The sequence below is a fragment of the Onychostruthus taczanowskii genome, unplaced genomic scaffold (genome assembly GCF_017590055.1).
Source record: "Onychostruthus taczanowskii isolate IOZ18803 unplaced genomic scaffold, ASM1759005v1 scaffold52, whole genome shotgun sequence".
Lineage (NCBI taxonomy): Eukaryota > Metazoa > Chordata > Aves > Passeriformes > Passeridae > Onychostruthus > Onychostruthus taczanowskii.
Window position 1 is genome coordinate 7,107,886 of NW_024502791.1, and position 22,598 is coordinate 7,130,483.

The following is a 22,598-nucleotide window of genomic DNA, read 5'->3' on the forward strand; positions in this document are numbered from 1 at the left end:
TGTCAAATCTCAGTTAAAATTATATATTCTCCTAAATTTATTTTTTAAAAATCCTGGATTATGTAATGTGTAAACACAATTCTCTAAATGTTCAACAAAATACTAGCAGTTCATGACTTCAGATTCGTGTTGCAGACCATTCACAAGCAGTCTGTCTGTAAAGTACTCTGAAGTGTTTTTGTTGCATTGTGAGATTATCAGAGAAGTGGTGTGATGGTCAGGAGCCCCAGCATTCAAAACCCTCAAGTGAAAGAATGAGATCTATTCTAATCTATTTACAAAGATTGTATTTCTATTGAATATTTTTATTTTTAAATTTTTTAAATTCAAGATCCTTACCCTCTACTGATGGTGCTGCTTTGGGGATTAGTTGTCAAAGGCAGACTGGCCTCACAACTCAATACTCTGAAAGCAGGTGGGAGTGGCATTTGACAGGAATTGATAAACAGGAGAAGGAGGGGGAAAGGGTGTGAGGATAGACCAGGAGGCAAAGGAAAATGTCTGGGCTCTTTGTCATGTAGGTGTCCCTGAGAGAGATGTGGGGTGGATGGGCAGGCATAGGAGGATGTGGGGAAAATGTCTCTGGGCTGGAGAAAGAACAGGATAAAGGCAGGAGCAGGATAAAAGCAGCGAACACAGTATCTCAGCCCCAGTACTGAGCCCAGGACTTGGTTGCCCTGCCCATGAACACCTCTGAGCCCCCTTGGCTGCAGGTGTGTGCCACCCCTGCGGTGCCCCTGCCTCGCAGGAGGCCGGCGATGCAGCAGCTGCGGTCAGGGCAGCAGCAGCGCCTGTGCTGAGTGCTGCTGCTGGCCCTCCTGGGGCCACGGCAGCTCACACCAGGAGAAAACACTGACATTGCAAAACATGGTCAGCTGTGAAAGATAACCAGCATGAAGGTTTCTGATTAAGCAGAACTATTTATTTTTTCCCACGAGATGGCTTATTTTGACTCCTGTGGCAGTGGCCACAGCCTAGAGGACCTTGCCTTCCTGCTTGCAGAAATTGGGGAATGCAGACCTCTGAGTGATGCTATAAGTGGGTTGCTGGGGGGACCAGAAATGTAAAGATTTTGAGTGGGGCTGGGAAGAAAGACAGGTCCGCAATCCAAGTCTTAATGATATCTCAGCACTTTATAGTAAAACCAGGGGATGAAAGAGGGGAGTTTGAATGAAATGCTGAGTGAAGAAATCCCAGCAGTGTCTGCTGCACTTCGAAGGCATTTAAGATGTCAGGAAGAGGGTCCAAAACATAATACAGAGAATGGTGCCCTGGAGTACTTGGATTATAGCCCTGTCTGTGCTACAGTGCTGCTCAGTGACTTTATTTATTTATTTATTTATTTATTTATTTATTTATTATTTTTGTCACAGTGGCAGCTAATTGTTCATTCTTTGTTTTCTGGCTCTGATTCCGTATTTTGTTCTGTTCATACTCTTATTTGCATTATTCCAGCATTTGATTCTTCCTTGGCTGTGGGTTGAGTGAGGGAGCAGGGAGGGAAAGAAGAGAGCATCTTTTCCTCTTCTCTGAGGCAGCTTGCTGTCCCTGGCACGTTGCCTGGTGTGCTGAGGCACTGGAGACGTGACTCTCTCCTGCTCCATCATGAGCCCTCTCTGCTCAGCTGGAAAATAAAATGTGCTCAGCCCCAGAGTTTTCCATGAGCCAGCTGTGCCACCTGGGTCTGGCTGCCGTGGGGTGGAGGGTGCTCAGGTAATGGAAGGCAAAATCAAGTCCCTGGTCAAATTCTTCTCACTTCAGTTTCACAGATGGTTCATAAAGCACTTCCCATCAGTGTTTTATGGTTCTCCACCACCAATCTGTTGTTTATGCATGTCAAACGCCTTGGTGGCTGGATGCCTGGAAAATAAAATAATTGTTCTGTAGCAGTTTGTTCTGTTTTATTAACGATTAAAGTATTCATCAGTGTAATTCCCCATTAAATTTGCTCTTGCTCCAAACCTCCAGGGGCCCTTCTTAAATTTGCCAAGTGTGAGACATTCATTTTGCTGAAATATTTTCTGTCAATGACACTGTTATTATCAACAACCTGGGTAGCTATATCTACCTAACACTTTCCATTTATGACCCTATGTCCTTATTAATGTAGATATTTATAAGTAGTGACATGGCACCAGGGTTTGGAAACATTTGCAGGCTCATAGTTTTACTGAAAAGAAGTCAATTGGTATATATTGACCCAAAACCATGGACTTCAGTGGATCTATTTCAAATTCCAGCTGCTGAACATTTAGTATGTAGTAATCTTGTTGAAAATCAGTGGATCTGTGGATGATACAGGGCTCTAACCACTTGTTTCAACACTTGCGTTACTGCTGCTAAAAGGGACTAGAGGTAAAGATCTTAATTCTGAATGGCTACTGTGCTGAGGTAGAGGTAAAACTTTAACTAACTATAAATATGATGTTTTGAGCTACTCTCATCAACACAGTGAATAGAAATTATTTTTCATTTTTCAGAGGGTGAGAAGAGAATAATTAAGTCTTTGTGAAAGACAACAATTAGGAAGAGAAAGTAGGACATTAGGCTTTGTGTGGACCTACAAAATGAGCCTACATAATTTTCTCATCTCACCTCCAGGGGAAAAAAAAAGATATATCTGCCTTATATCAGTGGAGATAGATTTTTTTTCCTTGTGAATCTTGAAAGCTGCAACTGGGTGTATTTGCTTTCTCATAAATTTGATATTAAAATAACAAGGGGTCTTCCTGACCATATGTGTAGTCAAACCCCCAAATTACTTGCATTTTTGGGGAGTAGAAAGGGCTGAAGAAGAAAGGAAACCCAGCCAGTGTGCAGTCCACACCTCACAGTCAGTAAAATCTAAGGGGTGAATAGCCCATGCCTACTTCAATGAATGCAAACAAATGACATATTTACAAAGGCTGCATTTGCATAAAGGCATGTTTGAAAAGAGCTTAAAACATCTAAGCCATATTTAGAAGATGACTGAAAATAAGGGAGTTTGATATAGCAATGTTTCAGGAAAGAGACCAAGGCACTGTTTTGTTAATGCTGGGGATTAGCAACTTAATTAGCTCAGTCTTTAATACAGGAAATTACCTAGCGAAAATGAGACTAGTTAACATTTGCAAGGACTTAAAATATTTAAATCAGGAAAGGACAGATTTTCAATGACACACACCTACTAGATAAACATTTTCCTCTAGGTGAAAATTTTATTTTTTTAATACTTCTGCTATTTGATCCCAAAGGTTAAATGTGAATTTATTTCCTATGGAGATGTTGAGACTGGGGACTTCATCTCACTGCCACATAAATGTGATCTCTATTTTCCTGATACTATCATCTTGTTTGCTAAAGACTGTGTCAAGATGAAAATAGTGTAACTTTTTCTAGGTAGCCCACGTGTAGGCAACGGCAATGATGTTGAATGTGATCTTAGATCAGGGTGAGACTATTTTGATTTCAGTTACCTAAATATCATCTTTTTGTCACAGTGATTTTATGGCTAGAAGCCCCAGTCAGGTGGTCTCCAAAACTTCACATGGTGAAGAAATAGACTGAAAGACCTTGAATCAGTTGTATGTGATAAGAACCACAAAATCATCGTTGGAGAGAGAATTTAGTCAAGTATTTCTCTGTAGAAATCACATACATTTGTGGGACAGCACTGTTTCAAGGTGATACTTTTAAACAGGTGACCTGTGGGTCCACTGACATAATGAAAAAATTATTGTCATTATAATGTGTCAATGTTTCTGTCCCTTCAAATCAGACTTGTTACTGCCCTTCATAATAAATGGGCACAGAGGGGCTTTTTTTTTTTGCATTTTTTGTTTCAGAGTAGGGTTTTTTGTGCTGAATGTAATCAGAAATAAAAATGTACTTTAAAATATTATTTAAAACAAAGTCCTAATATTTATACTGTTTATCAAAACTAGTTGTTTGTAATTAGGCCATCTCAATATATTCGTTAGCTAAAAATGGTTTCTTCTCACACAAAAAAAAAGAAAAAAATACCCAGAAGAGACAGTCTTGAAATAGATTTCAATCAAATGTTAAAAGGGTAAATCAACTAAAAAAAAATTGGAAGGAAGAAAGAAACATTAAAAGTATTCCCATTTAAGTAAAGTTATGCTTTATCTGGGACAATAACAACTGAAAAATTAAAAGAGAAATATATTTTGTATGATTATGTTCCTTTAGGCTTACTTTCTTCTATCTGTACTCCTTTAATGCAATGTGATTTTTTTTTACTGAATAATGTTTTTTTCCTTCTTTTAGTGGCTGAGCAGTAAGAATGAAGGCTTGGAAATGGGACTCATTCCAACAGAACAGAAGCACTCTGTTAAAACCCCATGGTTGTTGTTTCCTCTTTTTTTTTTTTGCTTTTCCAAGATAAAATTTAAAACCATATGTCCCATGACCAGGCGTTTCAGCTTTTGGATTATTTGGTTCAGTATTGTGCACAAAACATTCAGTGGTGCATTATTGGAGAGCATATCTTACTAACCTGGTGTTGTCTTCTCTGCCTCTGCTCTGCTCAGCCAGGGCAGGCTGTGAGTGCCTGCTTTGTTCACATATTTTGTCTCCACAGCTCAAAGGGGAGATGAGCCCAACCTTTGAGGTGTTACGATTTGGTCTTGATCCTTTGAACTCTAAGTATGGGGCTTTAGAGGAAACCTGTAGATGTCTAACATATTTTTTCCCTTCTAATTGTAGACTTACTTTAACCTTGTCCTGTCCCATGGACTTGAAGAATTTTCCTATGGATGTACAGACATGTACAATGCAGCTTGAGAGCTGTGAGTGACCAATTGCCATATTTATCAAATAACAAGTTTTTACCCTAACATTCTGTAATTAGATTGTATTCACATCACCACATTTGTATGGTGAGACTCAGTATTGCTGTTTTGTAAGGGGATTATGTTTATCACCATAATGTGAGGGTTGCCTGTTTCTGTGCTGTTCCTGCTCCCTTATCTTTCTCCCTCCTGGCTCACATCGCCTTACCCATCAGAGTTGCACCACTTCCAGGGGTAAATACAGCAATTCTCCCTGTATTCTCCACCCTGTGTGGGAGAAATTACTAAATATCAGAAAAGTGAGAACAATTATTACGTAGCCAGAGATTTGCTATGTCCAACAGAGTTAGGCTCACTTTTGGGCAATGGAAGTGAAATACCCAATGAAGCAGAGTTCCTGTTAGTGATAGCTAAGCTAGTGTGCTAAACCCTTTTATTTATTTATTTATTTATTTATTTATTTATTTATTTTAAATTTAGGGGAGAAAGGATTTAGCTGTATGGCTATGATCTGTGGGCTGCCACCTGCCTTTGTGCCCACAGAATCTTAGACTGGTTTGTGCCAGCAAAGTTATGTTTTGATGGCAAACCAGGGCAGTACTTCAGAATACAACAGTGTTTACTTCTTGCTTTTAACAGAGTAATGATGCAGTTATAGCAACCGAAAACCAGGAGGAATTGTGCTGTTAATTGAACAGTTTGAAAATGTAACTGAGATAACACATGTTGCAAAAAAAGACATGCTTCTCAGACATTTGCTCTTTTCTGGTCAGTTGCCATCTAATAAACTCTGATTCCTTTATTACAGTTGGCTACACCATGAATGATCTGATATTTGAGTGGCTAAGTGATGGACCTGTGCAAGTTGCAGAGGGTTTGACCTTGCCACAGTTTATTTTAAAAGAAGATAAAGAACTTGGTTATTGCACAAAACATTACAACACTGGTGAGCATTATTCTATTTTTTTATCAGTTGTTCCAATGGTATCTATTGTCAATTTGTAATGGAAAAATATGGGTAAAATTAAAAAAAAAAAAAAAGAAATTAACATTTGATTCAGTCACACTTATTTTTAAATCTGAATAGAAAGAAATTTTCTCTCTGTTATTATTCTGAAAGATTTAATTTCAAAGTTCACTATAATTTCATTGAAGTGTTCTAATGTCCTTAAAATCATTGAAATATTTAAAATATTAAAAAACAGATAAAATATCTAATTGTTTTGATATTCTGAAAATGAAACATTTTGAAAAACACTCTTTTATTAAATATTGATTAATCAATTTTAAAGTACTATTTTTTCTGAACCTAGTTTATTTCTCCAGCATATCATATTTCCAATGTGGTAAAATATTAAATTTTCACCAGCTTTTATGTGTAGTCTAATTTATGAGATGTAGCATGTGAAAAGACAATGTTTTCATTGCTGATCTGAATAGTGGATGGACATAGAATGTTGGGAAATTGTTTGTTTAATACTCTTAAGTTTTGTTCTTTCATTTGCTGTTTAGGAGTTTATAATGCTGTGTCTTCTCGTTTTAGCTTTACAGGGAAGAGGAAACTGTTTAAATTTTGATTTAGCTGCTTGGAGTTTATTTAATGGGGACAGCATTTTGAGAATAGTTTTCTGGGTGCTTTCTGGGATTAAATATAATCCCTCTCATCTAAAATAGCTTTTTCATCATTTCAGCATAAGAGCTGATCTGGTTGCAGCAAATACATTTGTTTCAGTCTGTGAAATAATACAATGCGAGATGTTCTGTCTCTGCCAAAAATAATGTCACATTTATTTGTTATGAAAATTGTTTGGTTTAATTTTTATAAATGCAACCTCTCATTTTGGAGCCCAAAGTACCAAGGAAGGAAAACTTTGTGATTGGCACTCCCACTCCTGTCTTCTCTGTAGTCTTCTCCTTTAGGTTTAGTGTGAAATTAAAATGTGGATAAAACGTATTACTCAGCCTTCTCCTGAACTCAGTGTTCAGGCTGTGCCACAAAAGTCTGGAGAGCCTGTGACAGATGGTGCTGCTCGTGCCACTGCTGCCACAGGTGGCCACCACAGCCCTTCCCAGTCCCGTTCTGTATGGGCAGACTGGCCAGGAACAGCCTCTGCCCAGGTCTCAGCGTCTGCCTTTCAAGTCACAGCTCACTCATTTTAGAACTTCTGGGCTGTCAGAGGATATTATTCAGTGCCCACTCCTTTGTCAAACAGCCTCTGCACTCCCCTTTGTGCTGACTCTTGCACCTACCATTCAGCATTGCAGACCAGCAGGAAAATATAGGGACATCACAAAAAGGAGCAAACAGTCTAATTTCCCCTGAAAGGGTGAACGAGAGAAAATTCATCTTCATTCATTTTCCAATCAACACAAAAGGGTTTGAAACCATTAGCATGACACTTTAGGAATGAGAGGCTTTCCTGTAGTCTGCCTGGAGTGAGTACCTAACCCAGAGTAATTCTGAAGCAGCACAGAGTGATTGCATTAGTAGCTGATGAGCTGTTGCAGCTCAGGACTCTGCATGTCCTGCTGTACAGCTTCTTCCACTGTCAGGCAAGCTGAAACCTCTGTCCCCTGGGTCTGCTGTGCCCCAGCTGTCGCTTGTTTGAAGAATCTCTCACTTCCACGAGAGATTGGTTTAGGTTTCCTGGAGTCAGACTTCTAGCAAATTCAAAGGAGACTTTGAGTTGATTCTGCTGTGAGACATAATCCACAGACAGAGGCAAATGACGTTGTCAGAATGAGGAGTGTGATCTACCCTGGGACTGTAAGAGCAGTAGGTTACAATTTATCTGTTCAAACACAATTGCTTTATCTCATGCCTCTAAAATATCAAAATGCTGTCCCCTTTACTTGACATTATATTTGACTAAAGTAAAAGCTCATTGAATGCTGAGAAAAGAAACATTACATTGCATTTTCTGGAGGTGAAACAATTGTGATAATATTAATTTTCTCAGTTAATATGAAGAATGGGGCACAGTATACTTCAGTGGTCCCATGCTTCCCCCAAGCTAGTATGCAACAAGTGGTTGACTAGTGTTTGTGTATCAGGATTTGCTTACAGTATTAGGTTAGGAAACAGGCCACACATCTAACTTATGTTCAGCAAACAAGATAAAAATGTGCAAAAAGCATTTATGAAAGTAATTTCATGTTCTAGGAAAGTTTACATGCATTGAAGTCAAGTTTCATTTGGAGCGTCAGATGGGATACTATTTAATCCAGATGTACATTCCTAGCCTGCTGATTGTCATTTTATCCTGGGTTTCTTTCTGGATCAACATGGATGCTGCTCCAGCCAGAGTTGCACTGGGCATCACTACAGTTTTGACAATGACCACACAAAGCTCAGGATCGAGAGCTTCCCTCCCAAAAGTAAGGAAATAATTTTATACCATGAATTTGCTCTTAATAAGAAATGTTTGTGCTACCCTTTTAAATTTCAGGAAGATCTGTGTAAATATGCATCTGATAAGGATAGATGAGAAAGTGGTAACAGTGTGATGTTAAATTTGCAATACCCTTCCTTGCATTTGAATTAAGGAATGTTTTTCCTGTTTTGGTGGATGGCTGAATGGTTCAGCAGTATGAATTTTTAATGAGTTTCTACTGGTTTTGATACTTATTTTTGAGTGTTTAGAAACAAGATTTTCTGAGGTATTTAGATAACTTCCTGGATTTCTTTCAGACTGGGGACTTTAAAAACACTGGACTGTTAGACTGTCATGTATCTTGATGTTTCTACATATGGCACTTAGTCCGATGAATATATAAATATATACCCCAGAAATGTATATATAAAATACATGTATGTAACATATATGCAACTAAAAGATTTCTTTGTTGAAACTTTTTAGTGTGGAACTGCTGGTGTCTTTGTTTAACAGCATAATTTTTCCATATTCCACTCATTCTAGCATCATCTGAAGACCTTCATCCTATCTATGCACAAAAATATCCTCTCATTCAAATTTTGTGGTCTTTTTAATCCTGGCCAGATGCTGTAGATGAATTTACAGATTACAGACTGGATTCTCTGTTTAGTCAGGCTGACAGCTCTTTTCAGCACAGGCACAGCCCAAATGCTTTTGATAATAGCATTCCAAGCCTAATTTAATGTGCAAACTCAGGTTTTATACAATTTTCTGGAAGGGAGCTCAGAGGTGGGTAGGTTTGCAATAGTCTAAGGAATTATGAGATGCACTCCCTGAAGAGTCCTTTTCCAGCAGTCTGGTATCAAAGGGACTGGGATCATAGTGTCAATGAAAAGCACAAATTTTGAGTGTTTGTTGTTCATGATCCATTCCAAGAAAGCAGGCTGTATATTGTGGTGCTTCACCCTCAGTATCACATTTAGTCTCATTCCACATATGCAAGTTGTTCAAGTGGAGGAAAACTCCAAAAATATAGGGAAACTCCAAAAAGTGCACGGATTGTCTTACTTCTTTGTTAGTAATGAGAAAGTATCACTTAAAAATCTGGTGAGTACATTTAGTTCAGCTTCCCTTATTCACTTGGAGAGAAGCATCATTTTCAATGCAAACTGAAAGCCTCTCATATATTAACTCAGAATTTCAAATTGAAATTTATTATATGTTTCTTCAGACAATTCAGTCCATATTACCAGTAAGCATTCTGAAAAGAATTTCTGAAAAAATAATCTTGACAAAAATCATATAGGCTCTTCAACTAGCAAGTTTGGATTGCTGAAGACTGTGTCTAGATGGCACAACATGAATCCATGTGAAATATTCCAAGTTTCTTATAAATTATCTGGCTTGAGAAGTATAGATAATAGAATCACTGTAGTGGAGATTCCCACCCACATTTCCTCCTGGGCAAACAAGCCCTGACAAAAGGCTCTGCAGTGTTGGTGTGCCCCAAATGCTTTAGAAGGTGTTTTCATCATAGGCCTTTGATCCAGCTGAAATGTTTTCCCTTTTGCATCCTGTTGTGTTTGAGTAGAGAAGTATTTGCTGAGTGGAAGAATAAGAAGATGCAAAATATTTTGACCGTGATATGTTGATTATTGGAGAGATTCTTCTCCAGCCTCAGGATTAAATACATTTATCTCATCAGCTGTCAGAGAATGGTGGTGCTCTGCCCATACTCCATCTTCTGCTGTGTTCCTTTGCCAGAAAACAGGCACTAAGAAAAGTATCTCACCAGAAAGCCCAGTACAACTCATTTCAGTCAGGCTGTTGTATTTTTCCTGTGTAATTCAGCTGAGCTCTATTTTATAGCTTTAATCTCTATATGTTAGTTAATCCCTGTGGGGGCTTTTGAAGGTGTGTCACTTGACTTAAAAATGTGATTCTAAGTAAATGCCAGCATTCCAGCCAGCTGACTCCCACCTTGGATGATTCAGGTGCTTGGAGAAACATGGGCTCCATTCAGGTCCTGAATCACCACTACCTGATTCCTTATACATAGAAACAAGATTTTCTTGCTGTTGCTGTTCCAGGCATTTAGCTGTTTTAAAACCCCATCTGTAACTTAATACGAAAATTGTATTTATTAACAAAATCTGTCCAGCTGAAATGCACCTAGAAATAAAAATATGAAAAGAACTGAATCAAAACAGTATCAGACCTGAAGCCTCAAAATCTCTGTTTAAAAATAATGGTTTTCTAAGCCCTGTCTACATATTGCCAAGACACAGAAAGTTAGGCTGCCAATAAAACATCCATTTAAAAGTTGCTCCTAGCATGAATGTCTAACAGAATAAGATATTTCAGGAGGGTGGTTTTTTTGCAAGAATACTGAAAAACACAAATGCAACTTTGCTTGTGAAAGCAGCCTAGGATTGAATACAATATAATTTCCCCATCCTTCTTTGTGTCCTGTTCTTATTAATATAGATTTATGCAATTTAACTTTAATTTACCCAGTTTCAAGCCAAGAGTTTCTTTCCATTCTTCTCTATTTTAATAGAGCTTTACCACAAAAAACAACATAGTATCACAACTTGCCAACTTTAATGGCAATAATTTCTTTACCTAAGAAAGACAAAGAAAAGTTGTGATAAGATTCCTTAGGGTTTTTTGTCTGTTTCCAAGTCACTATCTAAATGACTAAAGTGTTACTGTTTAGAAGCAATTACCTACATATTGTTCTCAACCCTGGTGTAAGATAGCACAACAATGTTCTGTTGCTTAAAATCACTCTTTTCCATATTAATGACTAACATTAATTTCCATACACTGATTTCATAATAGTAGGTCGTGGCCACACAGACATTAGGCACTCAGCTGTTGAAAATTAACCATAAGATTGAGATTGCTGAAAAGAAAAGAAAGGAAAATGAAAGGAAATGAAATTAAGTCAATCTGAATCTCATATTCGCTGCATATAAGATAATTATCTAGAATGTACACTTCTAAATGAAATATATTTCTTTGGTAAATTCTGTAGTATTTCTGTGGGATTATTATATTTGGAGTATTTTGTAATGCTGTAATATGGGGTGAAATTCTAATAAATATTTACCATGGAGCCAATCTCTTTTAAAGTGATGAAATTATTTTGTGTATGTTACAGAGAACTTGTGAGGGGTCCTGTAATGTAGAATTGTCCTGTGTTAGGGGGTGGTAAAGAACTCATCCAGAAAGCTGGGATGGAATTCCCTACTTCAAGTTTGACTAATCCATCAATGGGATGCCCAGGAATGGTGATCCAAAATAGCAGGATTTCTATGATAATTTCCTTTTCCCACGTGTTCATATGCATAAGTCTCACCCACATCTGATACTCTTATGTCTGAATTCCCTGGTCCCGTCATCACTTTCCACTTAAAAACTCCATCTGGGTGATGTTTGTGCACCCAGCTGCACCAGTGGCTCTTGCTGATCAGCCAGCTGAGCAGAGATCCTGGCCTCCAGCTGGGCCATCCCTGTGACCACACAGCCACAGAGAAATCTCCAGGTAACCCTGAGCTTGCTGTGTGAGTCCTGGGCATGGGCCAGGGACATTCCCTGCACCTGGGCTGTGCTGGGCTGTACCTCTGCAGAGGAGCTCCGGGGTGCACCAGATGTGAACCTGACCGACCGTACAGCCAGGCAGGGCCCTGCTTGTCCTCTGGAAGCACCAGTCCCACGGACCCAGAGGGCACCATGTATCCATCAAAACAGGGACTGAGCGTTGTCTGGGCACCACCAGGGACACCAGGACATCTGTCTTGACTTACAGTCCCAGGTGTGTGTAAGCTGGGGGAGTAAAGCAGGGGGAATTCAAGGGCCAGTAGTGCAGAATTGTTAAGAAGTGTTACAAAACAGTTCTTTTCTTCAGAGCTTTGAAGCACCATTTTCGTGCTGTTCTTTTTACTTGTAAATGGCTCTCCTGTTGAATCAACAGAATAAAAAGTTTGAAAGGATTTTCAAAAGAAGCATTTGAAAGAATAATGAGTTCTCTGCTGTGCTAGTTGTGTATTTTTCAGACTGCTTTCTTCTTAAAACACTTACATAAACCAAACCTTAGCAACAACAGTCCAAGAAAATGAGTTACTTTTAATGCCATAAAGCAAAACATTTCAGGATATTTTAAGTCAAGTGATGGCAACTGTATTTTACACAGTTGCATAGTATTCATATTGTGTTGCTTTAATGCACAGTGCTTAATGAATGCACTTTCTGTCCCTGGGGAACAATCTGCGCAGAAAAAAGTCTCATTCAAAGCTCACCAAAACTTCTGGGAGTCCTTTCATTCACTTCATTTTGCTTTAAATCACTCCATATATTACCAAATGGAATAAAAGCATAGGTACAGAGACTTGAAAAACCAAAGCCAAAGAAGTCTATCCCCTTTGGCAGTAAATGACTGTTTTTATGTGTCATCCGCTATCCCCCGCATATTTGGAGACTTTTACAGATTCTTTGACTTCTGGCAGGCCAGTTTTCTTTTTTGAATGTCAGAAGCTATCAAGTAAAGAAGATACAAGAATATGGCACTTTTGATTGATTTTTTTTTAAAATTAAGGTTAAAATGATACCATAATAAGAGGGAAAAAAATAAATGAGGAGCCATACCAATCAGGACAAAGGAATAGATGCTATTATCAGTGATGATTTTGTTCTGTTTTGTGTACATTTGCTTTCATAGGAAATAGGGCACCAAAGGTGATTGCTTACTGTTTCATTAGCAAAGCACAGAGATGATACATTCTGGTGCAGCATGATGGTAAAAAAGCAATAATGAAGTAATTTGGAATGGAAGCAATTTTTTGACGAATTACTTTTAGTCTAGTCTCCGGATCTGAAGAGGAAATGTGGAAGTAATTTGGCAATCATGAGATTTGTTAATTGGCACTTGGATTATGTGGGTGTCTGAGCATTTTATACACTGCTTAAGTGATTAAGACAACCCAATTGTTATAAGCTGTTTACAAATTCCTGCTGGAGTCCTAATGGTCCTAAACCTTGATACTTTAATGTGTCTGGTCTACATCACATATTTATGTATCCTGATAGTGTTACTGTAAACAAATTTCAACTTTCAGTTTAAAAAAATTATTCAGGACCCTCGAGTATTTTATTGGTTGTCAATTTTCTAAAAGAGTGAAAGAGGGTACCCTGTCCAAACTCTTGGGCAGTCAGGCTGCTTTGTCAGGTAACTATGAGGAGCTACTCTTTAGTCATGTGCCTGCATGGAAATGTTTTAGTTTTGTTAATTTCCAGTATTCTTATATAACTTTTCTGTTCACATTGTAGTTTTGACGTACAACATATATTCCTTTTTACTAATATTAAGAGATCTTGAAACCTACATTAACTATTTTTTTGGGAAGTTGACAAAGATAAGTAAAACTAATTTTTGTATCGAGACAATATTTTCAATATCCATTGGTGTATTCCATACAGTATTTGAATCTGGATATAGAAATCTGTTCTACTCTGTATCATGAAGGAAGTCATACCAACTGAACCTAATTTTCAACAAAAAAGTTCCAAAAGTAAAAAAGCCTTTAAGTAAGTGGACATTTGTTTGCATACTGTGGCTTATTGAAACAATTAAATAGGTAAAAACTGATTGGCACTAAATAGAGACTTTTGTGTACAAATAAAAATCCTACAAAATGCTAGAAAAAAATTATTCCTGACAAGTAGTTTATAAGTACCTACTCATAGTTCAGGAAAGGTGTTTTATGGTTCTGCTCTACAGATGTTCATATGTCATTTCTTTATTCTTATTTTGTCTCCCTTTAAGCATGTTTTCTCAATAGAGGTTTTGAAGCAGGATATTAATATGTGTGTGCTTGAGGGCAGGAGTTTGTTAGAATGGCAGTGGGAGATGTGGTGCATACCTCAGATGATACGTGGAGTACCAGGGAGAACTTTCCAGCCTCTTAAAATATTTATAGCACTGTGGCCATGTTAGTGCCAGCTTGAAAATACATCCTTGGCCCCACTTAAAAGAATCTGTGGTGCCCAAAAACTTCTCTGCTACTTCCAGGTACATCAGCTGGTCTTGTTAAAGACACCTTGTTTTTTTGAAAATTTTGCACTTTTGAGACCCAGGTAGGTTCTTACAGAGCTAGCCTGTGCAGTTACAACTTCACTGGGAGCAGAAATCTCAATTCAAATGATGTTGGATGATCTTTGGCACAGTTCACATGCTGTGATCATGCATCCATAATAGGAAGAATTCTTTTTCTTCCATTCCACAGCTGTTTCTAGCTGTATAAAACTGAAGTATTCAGTATTCTGCATAGGCAAGAAAACAAAACCCAGCAGAACCCATGCTACTTGTAAGAAAAGCAGCAGGAAGAACAATATAAAAGTTAAAATACAGCACCTAAATCTGATGCTAGAAATTGTCACATTATTCTGTGGAATTTGGCTGTGGGTATGTGGTACCCTGGATATTCTTTGGGTCTTACAATGATTATGTGTGGGTTCTAGAGTTTCCCTCTGTCCTTCATTCTGTGCAAAACTGATTGATGAGATATGACTGCTGTTGTTGTCTGATTGATACCAATACCTTAGGATCTACAGCAGATTCTACTCTATGGAAGTGAAAAATGAATGACTGAGTAAATCAGCCACCTTTTCCACTGTACTCATCTAAACTTCAAAGTTTACTTTTCAGTATAGTGAAGATGGTGGTATTTACTGTACAACAAAAGCAGTAGTTGCTGTCATGTGTGACAGCTAAAAATATGCAATAAGATGTGTCTGAATACCTCTGGGATGTAGCTTGAGTACTCCTGGCACTTCCTCAGCAGGTTTTATAATGCATTCATCTGGGAGGGCTGGCATTCAGCAGAGCCTATTTCGAGCATCACAAAAGGGTTGAAGTTATTGTGCACACCAGTCTGCTGATTGTTTCATAACCCTGGCACAATACTGGGGCCTTCAGCTTCATTGTCACACCCTTCAGGACTTTCTGGTGGCTTTTAGTGTCTCTCTGAGGAGTGCCTTCTGCTGCTCTTTCACAGACATAAGCACTGCAAACTCACTCTGAAGCAATGACTTGCTCTGTTGTGGCTCATGCGTTTCAAGTAATTGCAAGACTTGACTCTATTAGATCATCTAGAACTATTACTTATGAATATATTCTGTTAATATTTCATTTGAAATAATGTTGATGGGACCCCCTGGAGTCTGTGAAAACCGTTTTCATTTGCAGTTTACCTCAAGGCTGCTGCCTTCCAGTCTGCATATCAGTGCTCACTGCACATGGCTGCTGGGCCATTGACATCTTACTCCCAAAAGCTGAGTGACAATGGAGACATTTGAATTCTGTTACTTGAATGACAGATCTTTCTTTTCCCTTTGGGAAACATTTTCATGGGAAAAAAGAATTACTTGTTGATATTGATACCTAAAAGTATTAATTCTGTCTTCTCCTCACCCACTTCCCTGCAAGGAAAAGAGAGGGAGACAATTTACTTTTTCATGGATGCATCAAACAAACTTTGCAGGAGCAGGAACTAAATGACCCAGTGTGTCTTGTTTTTACATAAAATATCAGTGTTATGACAAAACGACAACTTTAATTCACCAATAGTGTGGCACAATAGTCTTTGCTGAATTAAGATCAGCTTTGGAAATGAAACAATTCTAAACTAGGTGTTACCAAGAAAATGATATAATTTTGGTTTTTAAGGCATGCATTCTAGGATGTGTCCTTATTCACAAACCCTTGTCTTAAAGTTTTAAACTGTGATGAAATAATGTCTTTTTCTTCTTATTTCCTCTTCCTAGAAGCTTGGAGTTAATTGAGATATCTTGTCTTAAAGAAAGGGGAGCATGAGAATAAAAAGCTTTGATCCTCAGTAGCTCCTATCTGGTGTTAGGCTGCCCTGCCTGTGGAAACAGACATGGTGTGCTGTCTTCCCTCATTCCACCAAAGGTTAAGGCTCTGGAGAACGGAGCCAGAGCTTTCAGTACATCTAGAGAGGAACATAATGAGTCAGTCACAGCAGAAAGTGTAAGTTAAGAAAAAGGGAGCATACATAACAAGTGTTGCTCAGTTCAGTGATTCACAGAAAAGATAGTACAATTATGTTATAAATAGTTATTGATAATGACACTTGTAAGGAGAATATATCAATATTTGCCACTAATTGGAGAAACTTTCTGTATACTGAGAAACTAAAAATTGCCTTTAATTACTTCATTGATGTAAATTATTGCATTTTCTGTCTCTTTCCTGCAGAAGGGCATTTTCCTTTGTGTGTCTAATAGGAATTGGAACAACTTATTGATTGGTTTGCACTAAACTTTTGTTAACAGTTTTACTGTTTAAATTTATCTGTGGTCATGAGGCACTGATGTCCACCCATTTCTTAAGGGATGATCAACTTGAAATCATCACTTAATTTCTGAGGGAACCATATTAGATTGGTGACAGACTGCAATGAGAGTAGCACCCTCCTGGACCACATCACTTTATGCTTGAGTGTGCTCTGCTCATAAAAAAATTACTTAAAAACACTTTGATTTTCCGTAGAACTGACAAAGAAAATATGAAAAATTAAGAAAGTGAAGCAGCCAAAATGTCAGGATTATAATAAAGGCTCTTTAGAGTTAGATACTCTGTTCTGTTTCTTTTTCTAATTCAAACAATAAAGATACTCACTTGTTTTTTAAAGGAAGCTGTAGTTGTCTGACAGGATCTATTTTATGAGTTTGTTGGCTGCATTTTGCTGTCTCCTGAACATTCTAGCACAAACAGAATCTGCTCAGAATGAAAACAAAATCCTGTCACTGGGAATGATGTGACTTAAAGCATTCAGATGCTCAGCCTTTACTGCTGCCCTTATTTTTGCCAGGGCTCCCCAAAGTCAAGGATGACAGGGTTATGTTACGAAAATAGCACAGATCAACTCATTTATGCATATATCTATGCCTGGATATGAAAAAAAACCCATCCCAACACTGGTTTTATGTATCTCAAAAAGGATAAAATACCACTCTAGGAAGAAATGTGTTGCTTTTTTTTTTTTTTTTTTTTTTTTTGGTTTTTTTTTGGTTTTTTTTTTTTTTTTTTTTTTTTGGTTTTTTTTTGGTTTTTTTTTTTTTTTTGTTTGTTTTGGTTTTTTTTTGGTATCTTTTCTTTATCTACCCCATCTAGTGAGAGGGAAGAAAAACACATAATTATTCTCTTAATGGTTAATTATTCCCTCTGAAGCTGGTTCATTTCTCATGTTTTAGGAATGGTGTAGTGTTGCTTTTAACTGGGTATTCTTGGGGATTTTTGGTAAATGAGACTTTTTTCCCTAGCAATTTTCCAGTGCCCCGTTAGGATCAGGATAAACACTGCATTGCTCATGCTAGAAGTGTTATGTGTGAGCTGCACAGCTGGAACAGACTGGGACAGTCTGCATTGATTGGAACAGCAGACAGATGTTTCACAAGTTAAAAAAGTGTGTACTACACATCCTTCCAGGAAAGACCTGCAGCCTGGCAAATGATGTCAGGGTGAATTGTTCAAAGGTAAAATTCTCTTGGTGAGTGCAGTTATAAGAGTGGATTAGCTTCTTACATTAATGAGGTTTCAGTAAAAGCTTTTCCCAAATTGAAAGACATATCTCATTAAAGGCTGTGCATTGCCTGAATATGGGAACTGCACTTCGTGGCAGTTCATTTGGCCAGTTTCATTCATGATTTCTGTGATTACACAGACTTCCTCCAGATGTACTTCCCTCTTTGTTAAAGCAAGGTGTTTTCTATAGCAGCTGTTGTCCACAGCAGAGTTCAAAATCATCTTACCCAGCTCCTCTGTCTGCCATCTGTGAAAGAGATTTTTAAAATACACCCTCAGCACTACTAGCTGCTGTTCTCATTGTGATTTTTTTTTCAATTTATACTCTTTTGAGATGCTCTTCTAAAGAAAAGGCAAGTGAAAAACACCCTGAAGAGAGAATGAAAGTGAATCTTCAGATATGCTATCTTCAGCTAAAAATGAATTCTGCAGTTTATAGCTAAAATCAAATAAATAGTTCTTCCTTTCTCCTCTTTGTGTAGTACACATTGTATAAGATCTGTGCTCCAGCAGTGACAAACACTTTATGTGGGGTCAGGCATTTTCTCTGAGGAACTGCTTTTTGTAAAACATATCCCTTTGTTGGAGCTATGAAAAGGATACTTTAGCATAATATTTTCATTTGTTGGAAAAATTCCCCAAATAATTTCTGTTGACTTCCAGCCACCACTGTCAGATTTCTCCAAAACATCTTTATTATTATTATCATTATTGAAGTGCCTCAATACCTGGAAATCAAAATTTTAACCAGTTTGAAAATAGCTGAAAGGCTTGACATGAAAAAGGAAATTATAGAAATTATTCAATTAACATTATTTAAAACCCCCAACTTTGTGGTTTGTGACTTATTTGCATTTTCATTTTTTATTCTAATTTTGGATACATTTCTGAAATGTCAAAAATCTTGAGGGAAGGGAAAAAATTGCATCCTACTCAGATCTAATATTTACTCAGATACTGGTAGGTGCTTTTCAAGCATGAATAATACTAAGGGTTCAGAGAAAAACTGCTCTAATTAAAAAGTTACCACACAAGATCAAGCTCAGGCACACAAACGCTGAGAAGAAGAGAATAAAATCAAACTGCCTCACACTGAACTGCAGCCATGCTCTTGGTAACCAACATATGAAGCTTCAAGTTACTGGGGCATAGTTTGGACTGTTTGAATTCTGATGTGGCTTAGTGACTTGTAGAAATAATTTTCCAGCTCCAGAAGGGCCAATGTGACTTTCCAGGATAACACTAGTTTTTTGCATCAAATTTCTGCTACAGTTGTGTTTTGTAGATATTCTGTATTCAGCTTCAGCTTGTCTTGAAAGTGTGCAGTCTTCTTTTGAAAATGGAGTTTGGAATTTTATTTCAATAACTACCCGGGCACACTCTTAAAGGGAAGTGTTTTTAAAGAGAGGATTCTCTGGCTTTACCCTCCAGCCAGTGTTCCTTGCTATGCAATTCTTATTTGGTCTCCAAATGCTGTTCAGACCCACTGTCTTCTCATCCAGGAAATCCTATGATGAAACCAAGTGACCTTCTGAACTTTTTTTTTTGTTGTTTGTAAACTGCAAATTGAGCTTCTTTTGTCTCTCACTCATTCAATGTCTTGTCAGCCTTCAGTCTTGTATCTTTCTCATTGTGCCAATATAATCTTTTAAAATACAGTAACCACAACCACGCTACTGTGGAAACTCTTGATAATAGCTTCCTTCTTCCTGCTCCTCCTCTTTGGTTCTGTTATAGTCTCAGTAGTCATATTCATCTTTTCCCCACAGCTTTCCAGAGCTGATACTCCATTGCCAGTCCCTTTCTGTTCCTCTTGAAATAAAAACTGAAAAGTTTCATTAAAATGAGTGGTAACTTAGAAGGAGTATCAGACAGGGTTGTAAAAATGGTAGTTTATATTCATTTTAGCCACTTAAATAGCAGTAGAGTCTTGGGCAGCTGGGAAAAGTGGGATTGCCTGCGAGCCTCCCAGATTCCAGCCAGACAAACAAGTGATGATTTGGGTATATGGGGGAGGTGAAGTCAGAATTTTTAAGAACTCTTTGTATCATCAAATGGGAACAATGTGGATTTGTATGGTACATGTAAATTTATGAGTTTCTTTAATTATAAGACAGAAAAGTTCCAGTGACAGCATTAGTCTGAGAGAGAAAAAGCTCTTCATGAACAAAGTGGATAGGCAATAATTTCTAATACCAATTGAAGTGAATAAGACAATATTAAAAATAGTAAAAAATTCAAAATGTAGAACTCCTTTTGGGTTAGTGGAACTGTACCAATGTAAAAAGTCACTTGTTCATCCATGTAAGATAAAAAAGAAAAAAGAAAAACCTATTTAACAGATGGGGCAGGGTGAAGAGAGGAACACATATATAACAAGACCTTTAATAGTTTACAATCCACTAATGATGTACATCACTGGTGATGTTGAGGCCTCACATCCAATCTTGTGTTCAGTTTTGGGCCCCTTGCTACAAGAAAGATGTTGAGGTGCTGCAGCATGCCTGGAGAAAGAGCTGGGGAAGGGTCTGGAGCACAAGTCTGATGTGGAGCAGCCGAGGGAGCTGGGGGTGTTTAATCTGGAGAAAAGGAGGCTGAGCTGGGACCTTACTGCTGCCTGAAAGGAGGCTGCAGCCAGGTGGGTCAGCCTCTTTTCCCAGGGGACAAGTGACAGGACAAGAGGAAATGACCACAAGGTGCACCAAGGGAGGTTTAGATGAGATATCAGGAAAGACTTTTTTTCACAGAAAGGGTTGAAAAGATTTGGGACAGACTGTCCAGGAAGAGGTTGAGTCACCAACCCTGGAAGTGTTCAAAAAACGTGTGGATGTGGCACTTGAGAACATGTTTTGATAGTGAATATGGTGTGGTGCTGCACTGAAAGTTTGACTTCATAATCTTAAAGGTCTTTTCCAGCCTTAACTTCATGATTCTATGATTCTAAACATGCACTGAAAACATGAATGTGTAGCTCTGTGTAATTATGAATAGAGGGCAATTTTTCAGCTGTGGTTTGTAATAGCAGACTGAAGAAAAATAGCCCAAAATGGAAAGAAATTGTGTTCTATTTGCATTTGCATTTCTGAAGTTGTTCAGAGAAAGCCAGATAAATTTTTGCTATTTTTACTTGCAATGGCTATTTTATTATCTGCATCTGGTTTTTTAGCAATAATTTTAAATCAGAAAGTAAACAACTGACTTGTAAACATGAAGTGAGATTCAGATGTCAAAACTGAGGTGTCTGAAAGTCGTTTTGGACTGTCTTTCTAGCCACCTGAGAGAGGGAGGCACCTCCACTGCCAAACTTTTCTGACACTCACGTAGGTATGTGGGGCAGGTTAGGTGACCTCTTGTTTCAAGTGTCAACCAGCAATGCCAGGCTGACCAGTCTGAAAGTCATTTGTCTGAAGCAGTGTGAGGTAAATCCCATCCCAAACATGCAATATGAAATGTACTAAAAAGCGCATCATAATACATAAATATTCAAAACTTACTCTTTTTTTTTTTCCCAGACAATTAACTATACAAGAATTTTCTTACCTACATCTACTGTTTGTGCGTGATTAAGCTCAAACCTGTTGTATTTAGGGAAAGAAATTAGTTTTCTCCTTCTCACTCTTATTCACATGCCATGCCAACAGGGATTAGAAGAAATTAATTGTAGATGAGGTGGGATCCAAACTCTTGTTTCATTTCAGCCCGTTACACGTTTGTTAATCTTAAAGACAAATAGGTTACAGGAGGTTACTCTAAGACCTGCTCAGAGGCAGTGAGGCTGCCCACAGGGCATAATTCTGTCTCCAGTTCCAGTTTTCTAGGCAGAGACCTGCAACTGTGCTATCACAAAGACTCAGTTTGACTCTTGGAGCTGTAAATTAGAAAAGAAAATTGAATACATACAAAGTAAAAATAATTCAAACATGTGACTTCGCAGTGGATTAAAAAATCAATTCTCAACATAAACTGGCATTCTAGGAGGAAATCAGAGGCTGATATTAGTGGTTTCTTCAATGCACGCATTCCTAGATAAAAATGATTTAAGCATTTCAAGAAGGGATTGTCATCCACTAAACTTATGAAATCCTCCTGCTTATAAAATGGTCACATTTCATACTGACTGGAGCCAATATTGGTTTTCTTACATCATTTAAAGTTATGTACCAGTGTCATTTTTACATTTATGCATAGATCTGCCATGCATGCTATTGATAAATTTATATTTATCAATATAAATTGAGCATTTATATGATGTTCTGTGAGAGCTCTGGGTTGCACTTATTCACATGCTGGATGTCACTGTGGTTATGCACGTTTGAAGGAGGGAGAGGCAAATGCAAGTCTCTGACTTAGGAGTTATCTTTCCCTCTGTGATAAATATTGTCTCCAATATACAATTTTAGAGCTTCTTGCTCACTGGGGTCATGTTTTATTTGCTATTTTTTGTGTAAATGCATGTAGAGGTCAGTAAGTGAGCAAGGTTAAAAGTGTGTCTCAAAATCTAATATAAAGTATTTAATTGAGTCCTTTGCTCTAGTGTGCCAACAGGATGCATGGGAGATTCTACAATCTGTCAGAAAATGAAAAGCTGAGCTTTGCTGGTTAAGTTCTGCAGTATTTTGTGTGGATCCGTGGATTTTTCATATGCATGGAGCAAGCACACACCATAAAACTGAGATCTACTTTTCAGAGTGAGGCTAAATCTTCCATTCCTTTAGAATGACACAAAACCTCTGACTAATTTACCAACTGGAGAACTTGAGTATATTTATTTTTTAGTGGATTTTTTTTTCTTTAATTAAATCAACATTCTGCAGATAA

The 22,598-nt window shown here is 37.8% G+C and overlaps 1 protein-coding gene across 2 annotated transcripts in view; it reads left to right on the plus strand.

The window, feature by feature from the left end:
- Positions 1–22,598, plus strand: part of GLRA2 (glycine receptor alpha 2) — a 121,046-nt gene that overhangs the window by 39,693 nt on the left and 58,755 nt on the right. For both annotated transcript variants that reach the window (XM_041416495.1, XM_041416496.1), the window contains exons 5-7: positions 4,708–4,790; positions 5,602–5,739; positions 7,957–8,171. In XM_041416495.1, coding sequence (XP_041272429.1) covers positions 4,708–4,790; positions 5,602–5,739; positions 7,957–8,171 — 436 coding nt within the window. The remainder of the gene's footprint in view (positions 1–4,707; positions 4,791–5,601; positions 5,740–7,956; positions 8,172–22,598) is intronic.